This window comes from Notolabrus celidotus, chromosome 2 (genome assembly GCF_009762535.1).
Source record: "Notolabrus celidotus isolate fNotCel1 chromosome 2, fNotCel1.pri, whole genome shotgun sequence".
NCBI lineage: Eukaryota > Metazoa > Chordata > Actinopteri > Labriformes > Labridae > Notolabrus > Notolabrus celidotus.
Genome location: NC_048273.1, coordinates 24,759,613 through 24,787,468, shown reverse-complemented (window position 1 = coordinate 24,787,468; position 27,856 = coordinate 24,759,613). Strand labels below are relative to the sequence as shown.

At 41.2% G+C, this 27,856-nt stretch overlaps 1 protein-coding gene across 3 annotated transcripts in view; it reads right to left on the bottom strand.

The window, feature by feature from the left end:
* Nucleotides 1-12,824: 12,824 nt before the first annotated feature.
* The window catches only part of si:ch211-191a24.3 (tensin-3), a 58,418-nt gene continuing 43,386 nt past the window's right edge, over nt 12,825-27,856 (bottom strand). For all 3 annotated transcript variants that reach the window (XM_034675677.1, XM_034675685.1, XM_034675693.1), the window contains 11 exons: nt 19,285-19,441; nt 18,414-18,871; nt 17,953-18,036; nt 17,654-17,785; nt 17,142-17,237; nt 16,503-16,580; nt 16,070-16,147; nt 15,731-15,899; nt 15,182-15,250; nt 14,045-14,074; nt 12,825-13,737 (listed from right to left, as the gene is read on the bottom strand). In XM_034675677.1, the coding sequence (XP_034531568.1) occupies nt 13,596-13,737; nt 14,045-14,074; nt 15,182-15,250; nt 15,731-15,899; nt 16,070-16,147; nt 16,503-16,580; nt 17,142-17,237; nt 17,654-17,785; nt 17,953-18,036; nt 18,414-18,871; nt 19,285-19,441 (1,493 nt within the window). In that variant the 3' untranslated portion in view covers nt 12,825-13,595. The remainder of the gene's footprint in view (nt 13,738-14,044; nt 14,075-15,181; nt 15,251-15,730; nt 15,900-16,069; nt 16,148-16,502; nt 16,581-17,141; nt 17,238-17,653; nt 17,786-17,952; nt 18,037-18,413; nt 18,872-19,284; nt 19,442-27,856) is intronic.

Here is a 27,856-nt window from a genome sequence, read left to right as displayed (position 1 = left end):
TCTCTCCCTTTCTCTCCCCATTTTCTACTCCTCTCAAGAAACCAATTAGCGACAATACAAGTAGGTTAGACTCTCTATTCAGAGTGGGCATTGTTGAACACAATACCAGGAAGCATTGTGAGCTAACAATTAGTGGGAATGGGGCAGTGTAGAGTGTCACTGACATTGTTGGGAGCTGCACAAGGCTGGGTTTGTTCCCAAAGAGGGAGTTAGACAGGGGTGGAGGACGAGAGCCGAGGGGTTCCCAGGTGCTGAATTAGCCCAAACTCAGTCCATGTGTCCCGCTCACACAAGACTCTTATCAGCAGCCGGGCTCAGGATACAGGAATGCATCCCTGAGAGGGTGTGCTGCTTTCTTATGGTGTAGATGTTTATGTTAGAGGTAACCCTACCTGTATGGGATTGTTTGTGCATGTATGCATTCCTGTATTTGTGTTTGAATGTGTGTATGAGCTGAAGTGTGTGAATGTGCATCAGGTTACCTGTGTTTTTCTGCTCTGCATCTTTTCATTTACGTGCAGAAATCTACTTGATGGCTCTTTGCCTGCAGGTGTGTGAGTGCTCAGAAAAGGAGGTGTCGGCTCAGGGTCTTCCCCTGACCTTTTGACCTCAAGGTCAGGACCCCGGGTCATTAGCCCATGCTAATGCTAATGGCAGGCTAGTCGCCACGTGAGGGTCTGCCCCCGCTGCAGCATAGAGGTTTCACCCGGCTGCTGACTCCGTGTATGAAGGTCACGACCAGTAGGTCAAGGGTTCAGCCATCATTGTTATCCTGCCCCCAAGCCTTCCACCATCGACACCCTAAACACACCCCCAGACACACCCCCGAACACACCCCTGTTGCATCATGACATCATCCTACACAGTCGGGGAGTCTGGAGGAGGAGGGTTGGGCGGCAGCGTGGAGACAGATCCGCTGACAGCTGAGACCGGCTGAGCTCCACCTGAATACTCACTCTGTTCAGTAATGAGAAAAGTAAGACGAGTACGAGATTTCATCAGTCCTGTCTGAAACAATGAGCTGTTCCAGGTAAAAACTGGCAGGTAGATTCTCAGAAGAGCTCACACACAAAGATAAGCCTCACCCTGTTTAAAAAACTTCATGAGACAAATAAGTTTTTCTCAGGAACAATTAAGGTAATTATTTCAATAAACCTCTGCAAACTACATCTGCAGAGCATGAACTTGGTCAGGCCTGTAGGTCTTCTTTGATCTGAATCACGCATCAGTCCCGTTTAACAAGACAGGATTGTTCATTTAGCTTGAGTGAAACCACAGGAGCTATTTTTACTTCTTTAGAATGCTCTATTTTAAGTTGCAAGAGTTTAAGTAAATTATCCTGATAATTTATTGAAACTAAATATAGTTCTCCAACATTTAGAAACCCTAAATTGGGTAAAAAAAGAAGCTCTAATTTTGCGGCATCTGAACAAACCAAGTAACATTGGATTCCTTTAAGGAGAAAATCCAATCCAGGTGCTCTACTTACACTGCTCTAGCCTGCCTTCTCTTGCTGTTTCCTCCACAAACTGCTTTGCAACCCAACTCCACCCCAGCTCCTCTTTTTTTATGCGGTGTCCAATTTTACCATGTGTATTGTCACTGATATCCGCTCTGTTCTGTACCCCTAGGGTCCTTGCCAAGTGGCAACCTCCGGTCTAAAAATACAAGTCCAATGCGGAAGTGCTAAAACTGCAGTTTATCGAGGATCCACTTGAGGCTGGCTCCGGAAGTACCGGAAACCACATACACACCAATTCAAAAAAGCCGATCTTTACAGCAGAAATAAATATGTTTACAGCCTGGTACAAAAGACGAGTGTAGTCTGGATAGCTCAGTTCTTGATCGGCATGCACTGTACGGGGGTGAATTTTTTTAACACGGCAATTTCAAAGAAATTGGGATTATGAGTCTTCCAATGAGAGGCACAGCTGACTATATATTAATGAAGTAATATCTTATCATATCTTATCTTATCTTGATTGACAGGCGGGAAAACTGTTGGCTAGGAGGCTCAAAGCCCGCTTCTTAACGTCACATAGCTCGACAGCAGCAATATGGCTGCAGCTGGCGACTGGCCTCAAAACAGTGCTTCAGAAAAGGATGGGTGAAGTCACGGATACTAAGTCCATATTTTATACAGTCTATGGTCCTTGCTGATGCTCTCCCTGCCTTGGCTTTTCTGGGTGTGCACTGGCTTTGACTTTCCACATATGCCTGGGAAGGGCAGGGAACCCTCAGAACCAAGCTATACCACCAAATACAATTACTGCATGCAAATCATGCATTCATTTTGACTGAAGTGGTCCAGACTTAACTACTTTTTACAATGGGGTTAGTTATTTTCAAGATGGAATAAAAAGTGAATGCTCTGATAGATGTTAGATAAATGTTGTAGATGTCATAGGCCGCGATTCATGGGGATTGAGTCCGTTGGGCCACTGTCTATGGGGGGTGATAGGGACAAGAAACTCCTTCAGAGAGAGGCTCATTGGATCCACTACCTGCAGACAGAGTCTCCGAAAGGCTTAAATGAGGAGGTTTCTTTATCCTGTGTCTTGTAACATTTATGTATTTGCCATTGATATTTTGATGCCCCACATTTTGATGACAGAGATTGTCGGGAGGTGATTTTTTGGTGATCTTGTGTTTTTTGGTGGTGAGATGCTGATGAAAGCCTTGGGCTGAAACGTGTTCGTTTCTTTGAGCTACTGTCAATTTCTGCTATAAAAGTTTTGAACTTATTGCGAGTGCTGACATTTTTTCAATTCATTTTCTCATAGACCTTCATAGAAATGGGACGTATAAAAATGGGACTTCTTTGTCTCACCAAGTGGAGTCATCCCCTGCTGGTCATTTAAAGAAATACAACTTAAAAACACCTCTATACTTTTAAACTAAATAGCTACCTCCACTTTATATCTAGTCTATGCTGAACTCAAACAGTAACATCCCTTGATTTAAGCCCCTTTCACTCATAAACTCCTGATATTTTCCAGAAATTTTCAGGACTTTTAGACCCTGATATATATAGATTTTTAGAAAGTGGTCATCCAAACATGCAATTCACAGCTATTTGATACACTATCATAACTCAATATACTCAGAAGGGAGATACTGATGAGTGTGGCAAGCAGTAAAAATCAAATCAGAGTTATTCTGCATAATGTGAACGACATCATCATCCTGCCCACTCATTTGTGTTGACTTTTCCTGATTTGTATTGGCTTTGTTCCATATATTGGCTCACTCTGAGTCCAAATAAATTTGGGGTAAAAAAATGTGGTTGGTTTTGTCTACAGAAGCAGCCTACTCTTAACATTTCAGGAGTTTCCCAGGAGTTTTTATGCATGTGTAAATAGTGCTACATGCACTATTATTTGCAACCAGATGAGCTGTCCCCTGCTGGCTGTTGAAAAAAAAAAGAAGTGTTTAGGTTCTCATAAATAGACCTCACTTTGAAACCAGAATTTGATTCCACACAGTCTATGTATTCATGTAAAAATGTCCTTGATTGTAGAGGGATTGGGTCACATATTGAAGGCTTCTGGGGGGAGTCAGATGCCTTTGGTCCCCTAACCCCCCCCCCCCCACCCCCACCCCGTTCCCCGGGGCAACCCCCTGGTTAATTTTGAGGGGTGTGACAAGAGTAGATGTGGGGCATTGAGTGCAGATACTGGAGACTGTCCACACTGGTGCCCATTGTGCAGCCATCCCAAACGACCCTGTTCTATTTCTGTCTGCCCTTCTCATTTTATCTCTCGCTCTCAGACTCTCCCCCTCCACTCACAGTTTATTTGTTCATTTACCACTCTTATTCTTTTTTCTGGTTCATTAATATTAGGTCTCCTTTATCCCCCTTTTGTCCACCGATTTCCCCTCTAAAAAAATCTGGGTCATGGAAAACTCATGAGGTAAAACCTTTGAATGAGAATACTGATGGGGCAAAAATAGAGGAGGAAGGAGAGATGCAGAAGAGTAGAGAGGGTGAAAGAGAACGGGCAGCATGTGTCTTTCTCTGCAGGAGACACACGTCGACTCACCACTTTGTTCCCACATTTCTGTAAAAGTTTTTTAAGTGCACAGAAGAAGCCAAATAAAAGACAGGAAATAAAAGAGAAAGGGAGAAAGAATGAAGCTGAAACTGAAGATGGAAAATAACACAGCTGAAACGTGAACCAGAGGTACGTCCAGTCTAATGAAACACTGCAGAGAGAGGCAGGAAACAGCACAAAGAGACACACAAAACAGTCACAAAACAGCACTCACATAGCAAGCCAGCATGCAAACTGTGTAATTCAAAATGAAAACCTTATTCTCAAAGTGCTGTCAATGATTACTAGAGAAACCAAAGTAATTGCAGGGATCAGAGAATACTGTTGTTATCATAACAAATCAAGCACGAGCAGGCAGTGATCAGAGTTTATTCTGATGATCGTAAACGAAAGTGAGTAGTGCTGGAAATAATCCCTCCATGAACAGTCCTATCTTTGCAACTAGTTCAGCTGTTCATGGTTGAATCGAAAGTTTTTAAACTGTGAGGGATGTTTGAAACAGTGTGCCATGACTTTGCAATTCGCTTTCACAACCTGAATTTACATACGCACAAACTCCTGAAAACTTCCTGTCATTTTCGAGGTGTGCTGCAAACAGCTAATATTTCAACCCCAAATTTTCAAGAGTTTTTGTGTTAGCCCCCAAGTTAATTTCTATGTGAAGTTAGGAGCTGATGTGAGAATGCAGCAGGAAATATTCAGGGAAATTCAGGTCAAGTAAGTCGGAGGGGATGATTTGATTTATCATGTGACCAGTGCGAACCAGTATGGGATACATGTAACAGGATGAATAAAACCATCCGAGGTCTAAAAATAATCACTTTCAATATGAGAGCATCGGAGATGTTTGTACAGGTGACAGATAACTTAGTAGACGTGTGTTGTTTGGTTCAGCTGTGCATCTCAGTTTATCCAGATGACTGTCATCTTGATACGTCATATCAGTACATCCTAAAGTGTTTCGATGACACACCTCTGATAGCTTTGCTAAGCAACCCTGGGCTGCATCAGCATGCGGTGAACAAAGTGGTCGAGTGGAGTTCTGATGGAGCTCTCAGGATTAATACAAAGTGAGCAGATTAATTTGGTTTTCCACCTGACTCTCATAAAGCTCTATTCATAATGAAATAATCAAGCCAGTGTCTTCTTATAAATACTTGGATGAAATAATCGATTATTTGTTGTCCTGGAAGACCAATTCTGTGATTCTGAGTCCTCCAGTACTGTCAAACTACATGGTACAAGCGTCTGTCCACCATTAAAGTCCAAACTGGAACAGAAAAGATTTTCAAAGATTGTAGGTCAGCCACTTCAAAGACTCTATGAATCAGCCTACATGTGCATCATCCTGCACCTTCCTGCACAAATGCACAGCTCTCCATTACAAATTATGTCATATTTTGTTCTCTTTGGATAGTTTTTTAATGATAGTATATTTTATATTTAAGGTCCATTGACAGTCATAGTATGGCTGCTAAAAAGCTTTTGACTTACAGGCATACATGTTTCCATTTCAATTTTTTTTTCATATATTTCTATTTTAACTACTATTATTTGTCTCCATAGTTTGAGCACCAAAACACCAAAAACAAATTCTCTGTATGTATAAACCTACTCTGCAATTAACCCAATCCTAATCCTGATACAAACAGGCTAAGGCTGGTTACCATTAGCTGCTAGGTTAGCTGCTAGGTTAGCAGCTAGCGAGGCTACATGTAGGCTAATCAAAACAAGTCACAAAACTATTTGGGAGCAAACACCATCACACAAATCAAACCAACCACCACAGAGAGAATAAAATCAGTACATTGTTACCGTTCTAGCTGGACCCTGTGTTCAAAAGTGAGAGTGTGTTTGTCCTTACCTTTAACTTTCCTGGCTACCTGCCTGGACGTTTTATTTCACAGTTTTATGGCAGGTATCTGGCAAAGCCGCCTTCAAAATAAAAGCCCCAAAAAACGTCAACACAAAAGAAAATTGACACCAAACTATATGTTAAAGATAGTCAGAGGTGTCAAAAGTATTCAGATTCATTACTAGAAGTATAAATACTGGGGTTTTAAAGACTTCTGTATAAGTTAAAGTATCAACTCAAGCTTTTTACTCAAGTAAAAGTGTAAATGTACTGGTTTCAAAACTACTTAAAGTATAAAAGTAAAAGTAATGTAAGGGGGGGGGTGCCATTAAGGACAAAAGCTTAGGCTACGCCACAGGGGCCTAAAGTGCACTACCCCACCTCCCAAAAATAACATTTTTCTAAAGGCCCTAATGACTATAATGTTGTATTAATATGTTAATGTATCATGTTTATACTTCTCATCCAAACACAATCAAATTCACTCTTCTGTGTGTTTTTTCGAACGATGACAAGCAGGAATGAAAACCAGCGGAAGTGAAACAGGAGTAATGAGGCTATTTTGAAAATGTAAGGAGTAGAAAGTACATATAATTGCGTGAAAATGTAAGGTAAAAAGTCGTCTGAAAAATAATTACTCCAGTTAAGTATAGATACCCCAAATTTCAACTTAAGTAAGGTAACAAAGTATTTGTACTTCCTTACTTGACAGCTCTGAAGATAGTAAAAGAGGTACACATGTTTATAAATGTCTAACCCTTTAAGGAGTCATTTGAAATAACTTGAATGTAGTTTTCTGCTATTTTAAGCAAACTAACAAGTAATACCCCTTTTAAATATCTTGTTTTAATGGCGTTACTGAATTTGAAAAGTAACTACCGGTAAATACATAATAAGTTACTATAATTGGAGTTACAGTATTTCATTACTTAGTAAGGCGTTACAACCCTGGTGATGAACAGTGGGTTTATTAGAGCTGAAAACCAACAGCGTCTGTGATGATGCAAGTTGAACCCACGCAGTAAAGTAAGTAATTCAACAGGACAAAGTGAGCTGAAAGAGGCCAAAATCTGTTATGGACTATCTTTTTGCGGGTTGACATTCCTGTGAATACCTTTAATTTCACACACATTCATTCGATACATGCTTGTATTGAAATATTGATTAGCGTCTGTAATATTGTAGGTATGCTAGGTGTTAAGATGCCTGTGGTCACGTACACGCCTACTTGCCCAGCTGAACGCACACTGAATCAGCAAAAGTGAGTCATCGCATTTAATTAGTGATGCAATGGCATGAGAGCCAACACACACTCACACACACATAATCCCTCCCTCATTAGGTGTATTGTGGGGATGCTGATGTAATGCAAGTTAATCTGTTGGCCTCTGGTTGGCTCGGTGGCCCAGCGGGAGCTCTTTGTGTGGGACATTACCCCGGCCCCGCCCCCCGGAGACAGGTTCATTAAGACTGACGCTGATACCCAAGTACCCAGGCCTTTTGTGTGTGTGTGTGTGTGTGAGAGAGAGAGAGAGAGAGAGAGTGTGTGTGTGTGTGTGTGTGTGTGTGTGTGTGTGTGTGTGTGTGTGTGTGTGTGTGTGTGTGTGTGTGTGTGTGTGTGTGTGTGTTTCAGTCAGTTATAACAGAGACAATGCAAAGAGGAGGCTGGCCATAAAGGCACTGCTTTCTCAGCATGTGCCTTAGAGCACGTAGCCCAGAAATCTTGATTGGCGTGTGAGTGTGTGTAAATGTGTATGTGTGTAGTTAATAAAATAGCTGGAGGCATATTAGTGTGTGAACTTTTTGAAAGTGTGCCAAACACACAAGTAGGTGAGTCTCTGATATCTTGATGTGTTGCAAACATATTTCTGCGGTGCGTTCAGGTCTCTCTGTCGCTGGATTTGTAAGAAATGTGTTGAGTAATGCTGACTCCCTGCTCAAACGACTGTACTTTATGGGGGGTAGAGAGGTCAGAAACCAGCAGGGGTGGTTGATATGTCTGTAGATAAACTTTCTATAATCACACAGGAACGTCTTCTTGGCTCAAAACATGATACAAAGGTCCTTTAAATCCACTCCTGCCAAATAAAAGTCCAACCGAACAGTCCAATGTAACCAGATATTTTACAGGAGGAGATTCTCAGAAATAGACTGTAAACTGTTTCCTTTCCAGACATATTTTGTCATATAATCAAACTTTGAGTCACAGTAAAGTAACCAGAGGTATTTAGAAATTGGTCTGTAAAAAAAGTGTGGATTGAAAGGGGATGACATTTATGAATCAATGCATATCAGCCCTGTACGTGCTGTTTCTGGTGTTAGTGCTGCTTTTAGCTTTCAGGCTGGACAAAAATATCTTATTCAGCAACGTGCAACAGCATGATATGCAGATTAATAAAGTCTATTAATTATTAAAACTCTTCATTGACGCTTTAAGATGTTTACACAATGAATTATTCAAATGAAACTGTCTGGTGTGCCTAATGTCAAACACATCTTCCAAATTTGGTATGTTCAAAATGTGAAGAGAAGAAAAGTTCAGTAAGTTCATATAAGGCTAAAAACTTTAGTCAGTACTAAATGACTCATCGTTTGATGCTACAAGACTCTTATGAAACGGAAATATCACTGTCTCTAATATCAGTGGTCAAGATTAGGGAATGTGATTTCACATTCATGACAGATCGTGGTTTCATCAGGGCTGAAGGGTTTCCTTCTCTGCAAAGCATGGGCTCTGCCTGCACACACAGTCTGGGTCCAAAACCACACACTCACATTCTAAATACTCAAACAGTATAAGAAACATGCTAATGCACTTAAAGTTCACATCATGACTTCATCAATCACTTGTTTTGATGGCTAAGCTAACACACCCATCTGGCCATACATATAATTTAACAACATAAAACACGTTAGTAACACTTAAAGCTGAGCAGTTATGTTGAAAGTATTTTTAACCACATATAACATATATTACTGACATTTGTATACCACTTGGGGCTGGATGGCGTGTGCTTCTATTGGATCATTCAAAGAGTTGCAGTACAGTTTTGAGTGGTTGAGTGTGACCAGTGAGCTCCTGTCTCATACCTTAAGGTTTTGGCCAATAGAGGAAAACATCCAGAAATTTCTGTCATGCACAAAATTGCAAATTAGGAATTCAAGACATACTCAATATGACGCCATACTTAGCATTTTGGATGAAGCCACAGACTTTCTGTTCCCCACTAAACTGAACTTTGCTTACTCAAAATGTTACCCAAACACTCTGTGGACAGTCTTAACATGTAAGCAAGATTTAACAGCCAAGATCCCCAGATTGAAACCAACAATGTATTTGCAGATCGTAGGGGAATAAGCACAGATGTGAAAGAGTGACATTTAAGTTGAGGAGAGCAAGCTGACTTCTGAAGGTAACTGACTGCAAACAGATGCAATCCATCTAAGGCTTCAGATTAAGGCCAATGAGCAGATCAAAGATCAGCTCCACTACAGGTCAAATGTATCAAAAGACTAACATAAAAAGAGCCTTTTTTGTGATTGAAACTATCTCAGTGAGGGTTTTATAGTTTAACTGGTCACAAAATCAGAAACTTAAATCTCTGTATCTTCATATCAGCAAGCTAAGTAAAGTCAAGCCGTATTTGGTGCAGTGACAAAGCAGTACAAAACAAAAATAAAGATTTTGTGCACCTGGTCACAGTCCGCCTTGCAGGCTGTGTCCCTTCAGCCCACCAAATTAAAAATAGGAGAGGGATTATTTGTGGGCTGGTGTGGTTTTAGTGTGTGAGATGGAGTGTGTGTTTGCAGCAGCAGCAGCACACTTAGCATGGGCTTTAAATAGCTAACTCAAATAAAGTGAGAGGAGGCCGGGGATCAGAGGCTGAGAGGGACTCTGTGAGGGAGGCATTCCCGAACGGAAGCCGGCCTTTGAATTTCCAAACAGCATTCGCAGTGAGCAATTCCAGGAATGTGATGTCGTCCAGCAGTAGCAGCAGCAACGGTGGCAGCTGTGAAAAGCGCCGGGCCGCCAGGTGCCTGACAGGAAGTGAAAGCAGAGGTACAGCTCAGGGACAAAATGGCGGCAGGTGACTCAGCAGAGAGGGGACAGGAGCCAAACTGGAGGTTCTACTTTGAGCAGAGTCTCTCTCAAGCCTTTCTGAGCAGGGGCAGAGCTGCTATCAACCCCAAAAATCTGTGAATCTCGAGAAAGGGAAGACGACTCCCCCTCCGATAGAGTCTCTTTCTCATCCTCAAACCGCTCTTCTGCCTCCTTTTTTACACACTGTGTTAAATTTCTATTCTTTCTCATCCTTTTACCTTTTGACGGCCTTCTTTGTGTTCAGGCTGTGGGAAAGTTTCCCGTAATGGTGAGGTCATCCACCACCGACAACCCCCCCCTCACCACCATCCCCCCCCCCCCCCCCACACACACACACACACAAACACACACACACACACACACACACACACACACACACACACACACACACACCATCTCCACACACCCCCCACTCTTCACGCTGTCCCTCTTTTCTCCAGGACTGTGATGTGTCCCCACGTCTCTGTCCCACTTCCAGTTCCTCGGCTCTCTCCGCAGAGACCAGGAGCCTGAATAGAGCCTCATTCAAAACTGGTATCTGATGATCTGGCCTCTAAGAGTCTGAAGCAGCACAGAGAGGCTGGAGACAGACACATCAGCAAATCTATGAGGCACCTGGAGGCCTGTCAGACCTTCTTTCTGTCATTTGCACATCCTGGGATGCTCTCAGACACACACACACACACACAGACAAGGGCTTGGACACACTTTCTCGATGCCAAGTTTATTCACTGAGCTTGTTCATCCAAGCTGTGGACCTGAGCTTCATGGGCAGCTTTTTCTTGGTATAAAACATGAGTGATTACAAAACGAAAAAGTATGAGAAATGTAAAATAAATAAATCAAATGTTTACATGCAGAGAGCGGATCTCTGTGAAAAAAACTTCTGTGCATTATATGAGGGACTAAACCCATCCATACATAAATGCAGCATCTGATGTGCAATTTGGTGGCTCATTACCGCCATCTATTGGCAAAACAGCTTACTGCAACTATCGATTTTAAAGGGACAGTTCACCAAAAATTTAAAAATCACATATTCTCAAACTCTGTGGTACATGACATATTCACAAGGCGGGTATTTTACTGAGTATTGTTAAAATGTCACACTTCTTTGTCACAGGCTTTAAGAAGGTTTATAGCAAGCCCTGCTGACCAGTGAGAGATGTTTAAAAACCTGAACTTTGGAGAAACTTCACATGTTGCTTCTGTTCTGAAACAGTTGGATACCATATATCACAGCGCTCTCTGCTTTGTCACAGGTATCCCTCTGCAGGCTGGCCCTCATTGGATCATCAAACACAGAGGCACAGTCATCTGTATATTTATTTCAATGATAAACTCCCTCTTCACTTGACTTATCTCTTGTCTTTGGGCAGGCTTCTTTTAGTATAGCTGCTCCTGTTGTGTGGAGTCCTTTTCAAATGACAGCTAAGCCGCCCTTTCTAGTATCGTAGGGAGTTTATAAAAAGCTAGTGTCTGAACAACTGTTACAAAACGTGAAAACATGAAAAGAAACATGGGTTTGCATGTATGAATTTGTGTGTTTTATTGGGGCTGTTAGCATTAACACGCTAATCATGTTGCGATTAAAGTCCTACATTTTAGGGGGGTATTTTGTTCCCCACCAACATGGTAGTGTCTACCTGTCTCCTGCTGTGTTTGTGAACACAACACCAGTGTGCTTCTTTAACCTAAAAAAAACTCAGACAGCTCAGTTGACAAGTCAAAGTGAAACGCACTTTGTGTGGAACAGAAATAAAAACACCCTACATGCTTTGAGTTTGAGCTACCACCTAAGAGCTAAGCATGCAGGTGTAGCTAATCAGACTGACGTTGCAGCGAAATGCTTCACAAAAGCCAGCAGAGCACTATTTTGGAGTGAGTGAATAACAGTTAATCACAGCATTTCCTAAACTGACAGTAGGCCAGTCGACTCTGTGGAAGACTCGTCCTCAGGTTGGCATGCCGTGGTCAGTCATATGTCCTATCGTCATGGACAACAATAGTTTCATGCATACAGAACCTGCATGAAACAGAAAGCAACAAAACTGGAACTCTTGAAAAGTGAAAATGCTGTCACGTTAACCAGGGATCACTGGATTACAGCGGATGATCAAAATAAGCTACACTGGTAAGAGTTGCTTGCCATGTTAATGTGGACTTAAAAAGGGTTTTGATATTGAAATAAAGGAGTTTTAAAAATGTGATTAATGGCAATTCACGATTTTTTAAAATGAATCATCTGACAGCCCTAGTTTTTATGTTTTTATTTGTTCTGATTTTACTTGTATTGCTGCAGAGCATCCCAGGGCAAGAGAGCTCAGTCTCAGTGAGACTTCCCTTCGCTGTATATATGATGCATACCAAAGTCACCATACACACACGTCCTAACCAAAAAGGGTCCGAATCGAGTAAGAGTGTCACCGAACAAAGCAAAGTAAAGGACGGTTCGCACACTGCAGGGCTCCAATATTCCAGACAATTTAATTCAACAGGGCTTCGTGTCCGAGTTTTTCCTTTGTTTTGTTCAGGAACATGTTGCACACAAACACTGTTTTGATATTAATCATTATTTGTTTACATTGTTTTCCTCATAAATCATTTCTTGTATTTATTTTTGTGTTTGAGTCAGAATACTGTGTACCTTTTAACTGCTTCACAGAGCATGGGGCGCATTGATGTGTCCATTTGATACAAAATAACTAAGTCGGTATAACTAATACTAACATGGACTGTTGATCTGATTGTGATTGATCCCCTCAGAAAGACTTCTTCATGGCACAACCGAACAGAAACCTGAATCACTGAGTCACTGTTAAAGACAAATACTGACTGATCTAAAAATCTAAAAATACAACATGTAACATAGCTGAGTAAATTCAGAGGTACACTTCCTTTATTCTTAATGTACAGTGTGTGTTAATATACAAAAATATATGACAATGAAAAAAAACAACTTTTACACATCTATATAAAGGGATAAATACTATAAACACAACACAATAAATCCATCTGATGCACAGGGCAACCACATCACTGGCTTTGCCATGTGACAAGATGCTTTGTTTTGCTTTAAAATGAGACTCTGGATTGCACAGAATTCTTGCTTTAAACATGAATAAGCTACAACCATTACAATATCTGCAGAATATTTAATGTTCTTCAGGTTTAATCAGAAGTATGTGTGTTATATTTGCCAGGTGTGACCACCAATGACAAGTAGTGTCTGTTTCATAAGGCATTTTAAAAATGACAAGTCAGATAAAATGTGACAGAATGTTATTTTCATGTGGGATCCATTGGAGATTAATGTCTGTAACTTTATTCAAACTATACAGATTTCCAATAATGCATCTTGAAGTAGTTGCAGCCTCCTGGTGTAGATTTTAACTTTATACATGACAGTCTCTGCTCCCTCTGCTGGTGGTAGCCTGCAGTGCATTCAGTATAGACTACTCGAGTTCATTCCGCAGGACAGACCACCAATCAGAGCGTGTTATGGAGTGTATGGTTCATAGTTTTTGGCTGCTGTTGTTGATCCTCAGTCCAGCTTTCTGCTCTTCAGGGAGTCTCTTTCTGCTCACTTCTTATGTGACCCGATCATGACTTTGGAGACAAAGTTGACGATGGCGCTCGCCGGCTGCTCGGGGTCATGCTCGGCAAACAGATGGCACATATTTTCAGTGTCACTCTGGGATTTCCTGGCTACGAATCCAAAGATCCTAGCAGGATAAAACAAACAGAGATAAACAGGAATATTAATTCAAGAGCAGAAAGAATTCAAATTTTTCAAATGAGTGAAGAAACATTTTGAATATCAGAGTCCTGCCTAAAGTAAGTCTTAATGCAGTTATTGTCCGTGTTTGGTTGAAACATCAGAATGAAAAGATGAAAGCTGGCTTCAAGTTAGCACAAAGTCTAAGCTAATCACTGTCTCAAACTAGAAGCAAACTTTTATATTACTTAGAAATAAAAGCATAGAGAATAAAGACAGACATAGAGGACATAGAGAAACTACAAATTACTTACTTTGCAGTAGAACCGCTATCTCTGGTCCATCTGTTCAGACAAAATAAGTTATCAGTTATCAAACTGTTATCAGCTCTCACATTTTCACACTAATTTATCATATTTAAACATCAATACAATATCAAAAAAGTTCTCTTTCTGTATTTGCCTGTAATGAGGTTCAGAGACAAACACAAACCATGTTCTGCGGCTGAAATAAAGTTTTGATCAACACAACGAGAGCTGACTGAATGACCTGTTATAGATTCATGCCCCTTGACTTGTTGGTAAACACACCACTAATATCTAACATCTGTTGGAGCTGCTGCATCAGCCTGATCACAGATTACAAATAAAGGTCAGCTGTGTGTGACTGCTGTGACTGTTTCTCTTGCCAGAAGTCACTGAAGAGGGCTTTTCCAAAACGTCTGTGAGCAGCAATAAAGAAAAACATTTAAGTTACTGAAGTGCTGTCGATATTATTTTTTATTTCTTCAATTTATACAATGCACCTTTGTTTTACTCATTCTTTAAAGACAGTGTTTGTCATGTAAAGCACATCATTTTCAAAGTATCTCAGCTCAATCTGTTTTTACAAAAGTTGCAAGAAAGAAAATCATGAAACCACCATAAGAAAAGAGAAACTAATGGTGTTGCTGTTATTTTAACATCATTTTTTATGTGGTTCAGTATTAATCTGTCTTTGCTAGAATTGTTCAGATTTTTATTTATTTTTTCAGATTTTATTCTATTTAGAATATTTTTACTCTACATATATCCCGTCTTGAAAGCACCTGGATGCCAAACACTTGCCATATTGACCATACAATAATCAAGACATGCCCATCTGAAGGTTTCAACTGAAATAATAAAAATGGACAGTGCAGCTTATTTGTAAATTTGTCTTCTTTATCTATTGCTTTCTGAAAAAGTATGAAAGATGACAAAAAATTGGAACTGCATGTGGAGATAGTTGGCCTGGCGGTTTAAAAGCGCAGCTCATTGACAGAGGATATAGTCCTTGTCGCAGGGTCACTGGTCCAACTCTTTGCTGCATGTCTCCCCCAACTCTCTGCTTCCCACATTTCCTGTCTCTCTGTCCCAAAATGTATCTTAGAAAAAAGAAGTGTAACTGCAGGTTGTGTAAATGAAACTCACTTTCTGCCCTGTGGGTCCAGAGAGCAGAAGATGACGGTGTTGACAGCGTAATGTCTCCTGAAGAACAATCTGAAGGAACAAACAGACTCTCAGTTTCATACTATTACACTATTATCAGCAAAATATGTGTACGTTCTTAAAGAACAGCATTAGCATTAGATTGCATCAGTGTGAGAGCAACATTTTATCCATCAAGGGGGAGTGTCGGCTACTCTTCATGATATTTGGTAGTTCATGTTTTATCTGGAGCTTGTTCAAAATGTGGAGGGTTGTGTGATTATGAAATTTAAGCGTAAAGAAGAAAAAGTATTCACTCTCCATCGTTCTTGTAAAGCATCACACCATGTTTCTTCTTGGACCTCAAAGAATGTTCTGAGGCAAATTAACGACTAGTAACTATCCAGCAAAAAATGGAATAAAGACGATGTTTCAACTTGAAATGACTTTGAGTGATGGGGTAAAACTGTACTTAGATGCACTAATACAGGATACACACATGTATGTATGTATGTGTGTGTGTGTGTAACCTGTACAGGTATGATTACTCACTTCCTCTGGTTGTCAGTGAGCGTGATCCCCTGTGCTGACACTTTGAAGTGTACAACGGTGGAGGCAGGTGGGGGGTCCATGGAGAGAGTTTGCGTGGTCGCTTTCTGCACTGCCTGGTGTCCCGTCAGAGACTCCAGAGCCACGGAGCCCAGGTACCACACGTTACATGCTACACAGCAACACACAGACACACAACATGAGGTCACTAACCTCTGAGAATGTAAGTTATCATCTATTGATTTATTCATGTATATGTATTCACATCATTGAACCTTCCACTGATGTGTGGAAATAGTTAATAAACAAATAGGCGGCACATGTGAGGTGTCTGTCATTTACCTGCTCCCTGTTTGAGAAGCTCTGCTGCTGAGTTTGTTGCTGTCTGTGTAGACGAGTCACTCAGCTCCTCCACTGGGTCTACAAACACAAAGAGTCAGACACAAAGAGTCAGAAGATCGAGGAACACACAAAGTGGAACAATGCACTCTGCAGGTGCATGCATTAAAAGACATGGAACACTTTTCAGAAACAAGGGAGCAAAAAAAAATGACCCGACATCTGCAGTTTATGCAAAGTGGTGTTTAAACCTGATTCATGCAGTTTAACATGCAACTGAAGGTCTCTTAATCATTTTCGTGCTTGCAATTATACTATTTTATGAGCAGCACATATTCACAGACACATTAAAGGCTGACATTATTGTACATAAGCTGTACAAGCTGTTACATGCCTGGATATCACACATACACCTGCTCACACACCCTCAGTTTACCTCTGTCTGGCAGGATGAGTTTACAGGGCAGAGCAAGCGGGGTGATCGAGTGCTGACACACCAGAGCAGTGAGACTCCCTGTTAGCAAAATAAAACAACACATCCATCATTAATATTTTACAATCAGCACCACAACAAGGCTGACTGACACACTGAGCATCAGGAATATAATGAAGCCAGCTGCACCTCGGAGTATTGACCAGTAGAGGTCAGCAGAGGAAGCATATTGTCTCCTGAGCCTTAATAACCTCAGTGGGTCCACACTGGCAGATAATTAACAGATACAAACTGTCCAGTGGACTGACTTTGACTACTTTAATATGCTTAAATTGAATATTAAAATTACATCTATGTTTGTTTTGTTCCAGGTGTACACTCTCTCCTGTGCTATCTGTGTTTGCACTAAGTTCTTACCCTCCGTAATGCTCTACAGAGATGATACGATCACATCATAGAGTTTGCTTCTCTTTACCTAACAAGCAGGCCATAATACATTTACTTAATACTGGATTTTTTTGCATCAGTGTGATGGACTATCTTGATATATAAGAAGTCAGCCATCTCTCCCACTCAAACTTTGAGTATGAAGTGAAGCATTAAATATATGAAACAATCTCACTGAAGCTTGAATATTCTCACCGAAGTAAGGCTCGTTGGGGCAGCCCTTCAGGCGGACACCTTTCTGTGTGCACTCTATCAGGAAGTGTCTCACCAGCTCATTGGAAAGATCTCCCCCTGCACAGACACAAAGAACATGTAAGTATATAACTTCCACATAAATATGTAGATATTGATTACTTTATGTTTACATTTTTCCTCGCATATAGGAGTTAGAGGTCGTTCATGATGTGCTTTGTTGCGATAAAACTCTTCTTCTTCTACTAAAGTGAATTAAACCCATTTGTAAACCTTAGCTGATACTGGTGTTGAAGTTGATTTTTTGTCTGCATGCAGTCTATCTTGAAATCCCACTTGCCATGATTTGAGTTTTTGCAGTGTGCTAAATAAATAACTTAAATAATGTGAAAGGCTTTCATTTCATTTATTCATTTTTTCTTGTAGATGCAAAAACTTTAGTGTTGTGTAAGTGTTACACAACATTAAAGGTTTGATCCAAGATAAACAGAGTAATTTGATGGATCCTTTCCCACCTTTCTTACTCTGTTGGAGCACAGATGGAGGCGGCGTGGCCACCTTCATAGCCAGTCCATACGCCCCTCTAAAAGAATGACTGTCTCTGACGATGAAGGAACCCGGCTCTTTGTCCTTCAGCACCGCGATGGCTGCTCAGTAGGTCAGGGGAGAGAGAGAGAGAGAGAGCGAGCGAGCACAGAGAGGATAAAGTTAGAAACCTCATGTTCATGCTGTATAAGGTGCAAATCTTTGCACAAGCTCTTATTATCTGCTTAGAAGTGGCCATTCGGCTCTGCGGTCCAACACCAATATTTACCCTGGTCTCTGGAGATGTCGGGCTTGTACCAGAACTTGGAGGTGTCCTGGACAAACTTCACAGTGTACTGCTTACTGCCGAAGTCTGTAAGAAGCAGATTAAGACTCTGTGTGAGGTTTCAGGCTGGTTTTAGTCAAATGTGACAATGTAGTGATGAACAAAAGAGACTTTTGAAAGGGTCACTACACTTAAATAACTGAACCTGATCATGCAAGTGAACCCACTTTTATCTGCTTGAAGAATTTTAGATATTTTGTCTGAAATGTCTCAAAAATAAATAAAATAAAATAAAAAAGGCTGCAAACAGTTTTAAGGTTGAGTGACGGAGTGTAAGGTTACAACACTATTTTTCAACAACTCCATCCACTTAAATGTACCAGAAAGCCTAAATCGTCTCTTTTTTTTTGGTAGGCTGATCATTTATTGGTAGAAATATGATAAAATGATCATAGGCAGTGTACCTGCTCCAGGGGATGGGGCCCCACTCATTCCTCTGAGGGGGTCAGGGGTCATGGGTGATGAGAACGGGATGCTGATGCTGCTGCCACTGTGAGGGCTGGAGAACCCGCTCAGAGAGGGAGAGCGTGAGCTGAGCTCTCCCACTTCGCCCGCTCTCCTCTTCTCAGGCAGCAACGGAGGAAGGATCCCCTCTACCCCGATGTTCAGACTCCCAAGACCCTCCATGGCCTCCAGCAGGCTGTGCTCCAGGCCACCATTGCCCATCAACAACAAAGAGGATAAGTCTGTGCTGTCCGTCTCCTTGAGGACCCCTGGACCTCCACCCAGGCTTCTCAGGGCCCCCCGGGGAGAGCTGTGTGCATTGGGGGTGCTGAGGGAGAGAGGAGGGGAGGGCTGCGGAGGGTATGGGGAGTTCAGGGAGTTTGGAGTTCGGTCATGCCACACAGGAGGAGGAGTGGAGCTGAGAAGGAGAAAGACGAAGGATAAGGGGAAGAGATGATACAAAAGATACCCCAGTATGATACATCATTTAATATTTTGAAGTAAAGTTTCAGTCTAAGATGCAATCCTGTAAGAATTCCTGTTTTTAACAAAGTAAGCCTTTAACCCTTGAGGACGAAATGTTTGAGAGACATTAACATACGTTTTTAAGTCTTCCATTTGTCCCCCTTTGAATGATTCAGGACCCTTTATATATCTTTGACAGGTTCCTTTTATTTGTCTGTTTCTGAAGCTCCCTTATCTTTGCTCTGAAACATTTGTGGTGTGTTCTTGTCTTGCTTTTTTTAATGTAATAGTCAATATATTGCAACCTTTCCATTTATACATCAAAACCAGACCAGGTGTGTGTGGTGTGTGTGTTTGTCTGTGTACCTGTCTGTGTGTGGGAGGGGGCTGTCTGATGACATAGAGCACATGGAGCCAAAGATCCTCTGACAGGAAGCAGGAGTGACCGACACGTCTGCTCTGAACAGATCTCCCTCAGCAGGGCCGCCGGCGTGGTTCATGCTGTCCAGGAAACTCCGCGAATCTGAAGAAGATAAACAAAGTTGAAACTGTTTAACTGCAGAGTTCCTCAAATTACAACCAGATGTAGAGAGACATGATTCAGCATCGGACGCAGGTGGCAGAGGTGTTTGCGTACGTTGAACTGTCCCTTTGTTTGGATTGTAGAACCATAAAGTTGTGCCAGCAGAACAGAAACTGTCATTTATACACGGTAGGCAGTTTATTTTAACCCTGAGTCATTCAAGACATGAAAGAAGAGTTCTCAGTCAAAAAGAGCAATACAAAAAGTGTAGTAAACCTTATCCATGAAATCTTATATTCCAACAATCCAAACTCAAGTCAACATCTCCATGATTCCCAGTCACTGCAGAATAGTTTAAATGAACTTGTTTTCTAACAAGACATCCACTTTTAAGAAAATGCGTCTCATTTTTTATTAACTTTTCTATTCTGTTCCTCAAGTGTCTCAGTCCTGATCCTGTGTCTTCTAAAATGTGTTTGTTTCAGCAAAGAATGAAAGTAGAAATAAAGAAATCTGATTATTTCTAATTCCATCGCTCTGAATCATTCTCATACTGTAGTAATGTGTCATCTCAAAGGCGTCACTGAGGTTTTTCTAACCATAGTAATTAATCACTTCAAAATATTTGTCATCAAGTGGAGTTCATGTTATTTTGGCAACATTTTTCTCCACATTACAAGCTGCTTTTATCTGTATTTTAGTTTCTTAATCCTCAATGTGTAAGAAATAACTGACTATGTAATCTAGAAAAGATTAAAATCAATCTCCTGCATGTGTATAAAATAGAAAGCAGCAGCCAACATGAACCTATATAAGATCTTGAATTTGTTTCTGTATGTGTGTTACTGGAGGTAGGCCTGCATTCAAATGTTTGGACAGAGTCTGGTTTGCTGCTTCCAGTTTTAATCTAACCCAACAACTTGGTCTCAGGACAGATAATGGAAAATGTGTGATCAGAATAAATTCATGTAATAATAATTATAATAATAATAATAATAATGTAGAGAATCCCATGGCAGCAGGCCAAGCAAGTCGACCCAGCAACATTTCCCAGCTCCTCCCGGGGGATTCCTTGCAAGGAATCCTCATGCCAGATCCCTCCAGCAATCTCTGGTGTCTCCTCCCAGCTGGACGTGTCCAGTAAACCTCTAAAGGGAGTCATCAGGGAGGCATCCTAATCAGATGCGTGAACCACTGGACTGCCTCCCTTCAATGCAAAGAAGTAGCGGCTCTACTTTGAGCTCCCTCAGGATGTCTGAGCTCCTCACCCTATCTCTAAAGCCTCATTCTTTCAGTCACTACCCAATCTCATGACGAGTGGTGAGGGTTGGAATGTAGCACATCTTCCTGCTTTGTACACCCACATATCTTTAAGTCTAATTCTAAGGCAGGACTTCAACTTGTAACAGAGTTTTGGGACAGGGTTAGAAATAATTTGAAACGTGAGTAAACAGTGGAATTCTTCATGCAGCATGTAGTGGTGGTGTGTCGCTGTGTTGTTATGTTTTTGTGTAGTTGGGGTGTCGGAGGGGGGGCACACGACGTTCTGACATTCTGACAGCACAGTGTGTCATTCAGCAAACACGACGACAGGCCTCCTCAGGCCGCAGACGGGCCTGTGAAGTATGATGACTCACCGTGTTAAGAGTCAATCATTATAAAGAGCTCCTTGTTCAGAGCACCCTTCATACCTCCCCCCTCCTCCCCTTCCTCCCCCTCCTCTCTTCCGCTCCTTCATTCAGAGACTGAGGAATTTGGACTGAACCACCAGCTTTGTTGGTGAGCGTATTGGACGGGCAGCATCATCTGAAGTGGATTATATAATCTCTCGTGTGCTGTTCGTGAATTCGAAGAATGCCTGAGGGGTTGCATCATGCAAAACACACACGTATGCAGCACAAACAAAAATGTAGCCTAGTATTTAGTGATGTACCAATAATCTGAGGCACAGATTTCCCAGACTAATATCTCACTCATTTGCGGAGGAATTTTATCCTCTTAATGTCAATTTCCTGAGGTATTTGCTCATTTCGTGACCTTTTAGTGTGTTTTAATGGACTGTGTTTACATTGTGATCTTTTGTTACTGCTTTTACTGAATCATTAAATACTTCCTCCAACACTGCTCCACAGTTTCGCATCGTTTTCCCACGCCTGTATGTTTCCCACACACATTTCAACAGTGCCAACATAACATACGGTGTATCGGATGTCCATAAGTTTGGATCTGCAGCTGTCGCCACTCATTAGAGACAGTGAAAGTTATGTTCCATACAGGATGTCAATCTGTCTGTCAGCTCATTACTTCGTGTTTGATATGCATGCAGATATAAGAGTTCATTATCTTTTTATTTCACTTCCTGAGTGGTATGAAAAGCTCATTTTCCCCTAAAACAACAGATGTGAAATATGAGTGATTGCTGCAGTTATTGAGATGTTAGGAAAGTATGAGGCGCCGTTTGTAAAGTTGCGCACACTGAAAATAACAGCTACAATTCTCCACATTTAACTCCAGACTTCATAAAAACACATTGTTAATTTTCACAAGTCACGTTTTTATCACATTTAGAGCAATATTTGTGATCTTCTTCACATTTCATTTTGTTGGGAAAAATATTCTAAGCTACAATCATTGTTAAATCAAAATGCTAAATATAAATCTACATGTTAAATGTTAAATATAAATGAAAAAAATAAATCTAAATGTTGATTGTTAAATCTAAATGTTTAATCTAAATGTTGAATCTAAATGTTAAATATGAATCAAAATATTAAATATAAATGTTGATTGTTCAATCTAAATATTAAATGTTTAATCTAAATGTTAAATATAAATATAATTGTGAAATACAAATATATAAATTCAATCTAAATGTTGATTGTTCAATCTAAATGTTAAATGTTAAATGTAAATGTTAAATGTTAAATCTGTTTATTCATCAACAATTTAACCCAAAAAGAGAATATTCTGCCGAATTCTCATTGTGAGACTGTACACTTTACTTCTCTTTCACTTCTGGATACTTAATAATAATAATAATAATAATAATAATAATAATAATAATAATAATAATAATAATAGTAAAAGTAATAATAATAAATTGTATTTACAACGCACTTTTAATTTACAGATATCTCAAAGTGCTACGGGCACACAGTAAAAACAAACTTGAACATTTCTTAAAAGCAGTACTTAAGATAAGTTAAAAGCCTCTTTAAAGAGGAAGGTCTTTAAATGTTTTTTAAGGGCATCCACAGTCTGTGGGGTCCTGAGGTGGCTGGGCAGGGAGTTCCACAGACGTGGTGCAGCAGCACAAAAACTACGTCTGAGAACTACGTTCTTCCACTACTGATTGTTTGTACTATACAATACTCTCAATACTCGCTGAACAATATATAACCAGTTAGGAAATATATCAGGATATATTTCATGATTTTACGTGTGTCCGTGTGTTTTAGATGTATCGTTGCAAGTTTATTATTGGAGACTGGAGAAACCGGATCAGCCCATCCAAGATGAGGGATCGGATTTTACTCAATGCCAACCTGAGGACATTAATACTGTTTGATCCAGTTTGGTTCTGGTTCTGTTCCTTGAGTTTGGTTCTGGTTCTGTTTGCTTGAGTTTGGTTCTGGTTTTGGTTCAGTTTGCTTGAGTTCGGTTCTGGTTAGTTTCTGGTTCTGTTCTGGTATGGTTCTGGTTCTGTTCTGTTCTGGTTCGATTCTGGTTCAAGTATGGTTCGGTTCTGGTTCGTTTCAGGTATGGTTCTGGTTAAGTTCCGGTTCGGTTCTGGTTCAGTTCTGGTACGGTTCTGGTTCGGTTCTGGTACGGTTCTGGTTCGGTTCGGTTCTGGTTCGGTTCTGGTACGGTTCTGGTTCGGTTCGGTTCTGGTTCGGTTCTGGTTCGGTTCCAGTTCGGTTCCAATTCGGTTTTGGTACGGTTCTGGTTCGGTTCTGGTTTGGTTCGGGTTCGGTTCAGGTTCGGTTCTGGTTTGGTTCTGGTTCTGGTTCAAGTCTGGTTCGGTTCTGGTTCGGTTCTGGTACGGTTCTGGTTCGGTTCTGGTTCGGTCCTGGTTCGGTTCTGGTTCTGTTCCAGTTCGGTTCCAGTTCGGTTCCAGTTCGGTTTTGGTACGGTTCAGGTTCGGTTCTGGTTCGGTTCGGTTGGGTTCGGGTTCGGTTCAGGTTCGGTTCTGGTGCGGTTCCAGTTCGGTTCCGGTTCGGTTCCGGTTCAGTTCCGGTTCAGTTTGATTCTGGTTCTGTATGCTTAAGTTAAGTTCTGGTTCTAACCCTAACCCTAACCCTAATCCTAACCCTAACCCTAACCCTGACCCTAACCGTAACCCTAATCCTAACCCTAACCCTAACCCTAATCCTAACCCTAATCCTAACCCTAACCCTATTCACAACCCTAACCCTAACCCTAACCCTAATCCTAACCCTAACCCTAATCCTAACCCTAATCCTAATCCTAACCCTAACCCTAACCCTAATCACAACCCTAACCCTAACCCTAATCACAACCCTAACCTTAACCCTAACCCTAATCCTAACCCTAACCCTAACCCTAATCACAACCCTAAACCTAACCCTAACCCTAACCCTAACCCTAACCCTAATCCTAACCCTAACCCTAACCCTATTCACAACCCTAACCCTAATCCTAACCCTAACCCTAATCCTAACCCTAACCCTAACCCTAATCACAACCCTAACCCTAACCCTAATCACAACCCTAACCCTAACCCTAATCCTAACCCTAACCCTAATCCTAACACTAACCCTAACCCTAATCACAACCCTAACCCTAATCCTAACCCTAATCCTAACCCTAATCCTAACCCTAATCCTAACCCTAACCCTAACCCTAATCACAACCCTAACCCTAACCCTAACCCTAATCCTAACCCTAACCCTAACCCTAATCACAACCCTAACCCTAACCCTAACTCTAATCCTAACCCTAACTCTAATCCTAACCCTAACCCTAATCCTAACCCTAACCCTAACCCTAATCCTAACCCTAACCCTAACTCTAATCCTAACCCTAACCCTAATCCTAACCCTAACCCTAATCTTAACCCTAACCCTAATCACAACCCTAACCCTAACCCTAATCCTAACCCTAACCCTAATCACAACCCTAATCCTAACCCTAATCACAACCCTAACCCTAACCCTAACCCTAACCCTAACCCTAATCATAACCCTAGGATCAGGGTGAGAATGATTTTGTAACAGAATAAATGTACACAATTGGTCAGTTATAAGGCTTCTCATAAAAACACTGTTAAAGGGTTTTCAACACAAACCATTAGTTTTTGTAAAGTTAAGGTAAAACATACGGCTACAAGAGATCCTAAATGAAGAGCCGTTTGAGAGTCGAAAGAGCCGGCTCTCTGAAAAGAGCTGAACTACCCATCACTAAAGCACATGCTTACTACCATTTGCACTCTTAGTTTCCCTTGGAACTATTTGTATTGTAAAACGTATCAATGTAAATCCTTCAGACCTGTACTATAGTGATAAACAGATAACACTTCAATTTGAATCAAGTAAATCCCACTTGTATCCTTTAAAACAGAGGGTCATTTCATTCCTTGTGGACTCAACATGACAGCATTTATACTTTTCAAGTAACTGAACTGAAACGCTTTCAGAAAATTAACAGGAGCAAGACTCACATATCCCTTCAGACACCAAATGGTATCAGAACAATGGTGGATATGCTGTTTTGTAATGACACAACACAATTTATCATTTATTAGAAATGTATTCAAATTATTTCACGGACCCCCACGCTATGGTTCGTGGACCCCCAGGGGTCCCAGGACCCCACTTTGAGAACAACTGAGCTAGAGTACGGTAATTGAGCCAAATGTACCATAAAATAGAAACAATATACCCGTTTTCTGTGAATGCATGATTATGAAGAGAAGGAGAAAAGATGTCTTTTCCAGCACAGAGTGAACTCAACTTTCAATGAATGGGGATGTGTTTTGTTAATAGGGTCAGGTCACATGCAGCCATGTTGGAATAATTTTCCAGGACTATCTGTGATTTTCCAGGACATTTTACTTTTTCTCCCATTTTCCAGGTGTTTTCCAGCACTGGAAAACTGGTCAACTGTTTTCCAGGTTTTCCAGGTTTTCCAGGACGTGTGGGAACCCTGAACAATTTGACATCTATTTCCTCTGATAAACCCAAACTGCAAAGAATCATATGATGTAGAAGTTGTATTGTAATGATAGTGACTCCTGCGACTGAAAACAAAGCACTTTAATCAGCTAATTTTTATCATGACATTGTAATGACATCTGATCCCTCCAGGACAAACATGGGGTCGACGCCCTAGTTGAACTCTTAGGAGTTAAAGGTCAAGGGTAAAGGTAAAGTTTAGGTGATTTGGACGTGACCCTACAATCACTGACACACTCGTGCAGAGTTCAGGAAATAGAACCAATAAATTGTCAAAGTTGTTGATGCATGAAAAAGTAAACACAAACATTAACAGAGCAGAAGGCGCTGATAGCAGCAGGATTCCTCAAACATTCCCACAGTCCCTGTCACTGTTTCTCTCTCGGGACGCCTCCCATCAAGCAGCCAAGCTTCATCTCCCTCTGTTCCCACGACTGATTCTCCTCACAGTGGTTTGTCACATCTGCTGCCGCTCAGATCATCCAGCTAATTACAGAACAACCCGACCTGTGGGAACACCAGCTGACCCCACCCTGACCTCTGAGCTCGGGCCAGACTTGACTCTGCAAGGCTCTGCTGGACGTTACTGAAGCCTAAATCACCTTCCAACCTCTGTATCCAAGCTGCTCTGTATCCATAGAGACTGACAGTCGGCTGTGTGTGTTAATGAAGAAACCTGCGGAGAGAGAACAGTCTGTGCCCGGTGTGGAACAGACGACACACCGGAGCAAATTCCTTTAATCCCTTGTCCAAAATAAAAGAAATCTGCCATGAAACTCGCCCTGAAAATATTCTGGACTCTGTCCCAAATTCCAAAATAAGAGTCTCCTCCTCAAATATCCTGGTAAAACTTAAAAAGTGCAAGAAGTAGTGCAGAGATAGCACTGCTGGGTACTGGATAAAAGACACACATTGAACCAAATATGAGTATCTGTTATGTACTGAAATCTTTCATCACTTATGATTATGTATTTTCATACATAAATATATTTTCCTCTTTTCTTTTGCTGCATCAATTATTTATCTGAACTGTCAGCCTCTATACTAACCATTTTTTGTATGTTCATTTTCATGAGACAAATGTATACTGACTCATGTGAAAACATACAAACCTTTGAAAAACGTCACTTTTTCTCATTTCATATGAAAAACAAAAAGTATTTCCCTGTTATTTATTTCAACAATGTTTTTCTGTCCATTGTTTTCCCCTCACTTGTGCAGCTCGGAGCACACACAAAGACTCTCCAGTTTGGGTCAAAACCATGCAAAACTAAATCCAGATGGCACGGACCCATGTGGGCACGACTGCCAACCTCCAGCAGCCAAAGCCTCGCAGAAAATACACACACACACACACACTCCTGATCACAATGAGTGACAGTTTTATGGCTCGGACTGAAAATGTGTGCATACCTTCATGCTTTGTGCCGATAATCCCATTACTCAGAAAACCACAGTGATGTAATCTGAAGCTAATATTTCTCCACCTCCAGAGAGTGCGGGCTGATGCAGCGCGGTATCAAATGCAAAGAGGGGAAAAACAGTAAAAGAAGAAGAAATGTGATGTAGTAAACATACAGAGCTACTGTGTAGTGACAAAGAAGCACTTCTCCTTGTCTGTCTTTATTTCAGCCGCTCACGCATCCAAACATTTACTCGCTGAGCTGAAGTGAGAGCCTACACACTGAAAAACAATAACGCACAGGGAGTTATGCAGCACAGCAGTGGGATTGCAGACTCCCTACTGACCACAGGAATGTCAGTGCAAGCTCTTTTGTTCGCACACACACACACACACACACACACACACACACACACACACACACACACACACACAGAGTGACAGGTCTGAAGGTCTCTGACATATACAGCTGTTCACAGCGATCACAGCGATCACAGGCTGCAGCGTCTCAGGGGGATGAAGGGGAAAGAGGAGTGAGAGAGCAGAAACACAATGAGGAGGAAGACACCTGCTATGACACTGAGGCCCAAAAATTCAGAGTTAAGATCATCAGATGAAAAATAAAAAAGATTTAGGATGAAACACTCCCTTTATATGTCTTAGAAACCTTGCTGTTAAAAAAGTCCACTAAGTTCTAAAAGCATATTATATAAACAAAATCCTGAATACTCATGATTTGCCCATGCAGATGAAGGCTATGAGGAGGCTTCAGCAGGGTTGGATCCAAGGGGTGAACAGCTATTTGCATAATCAGAAGTC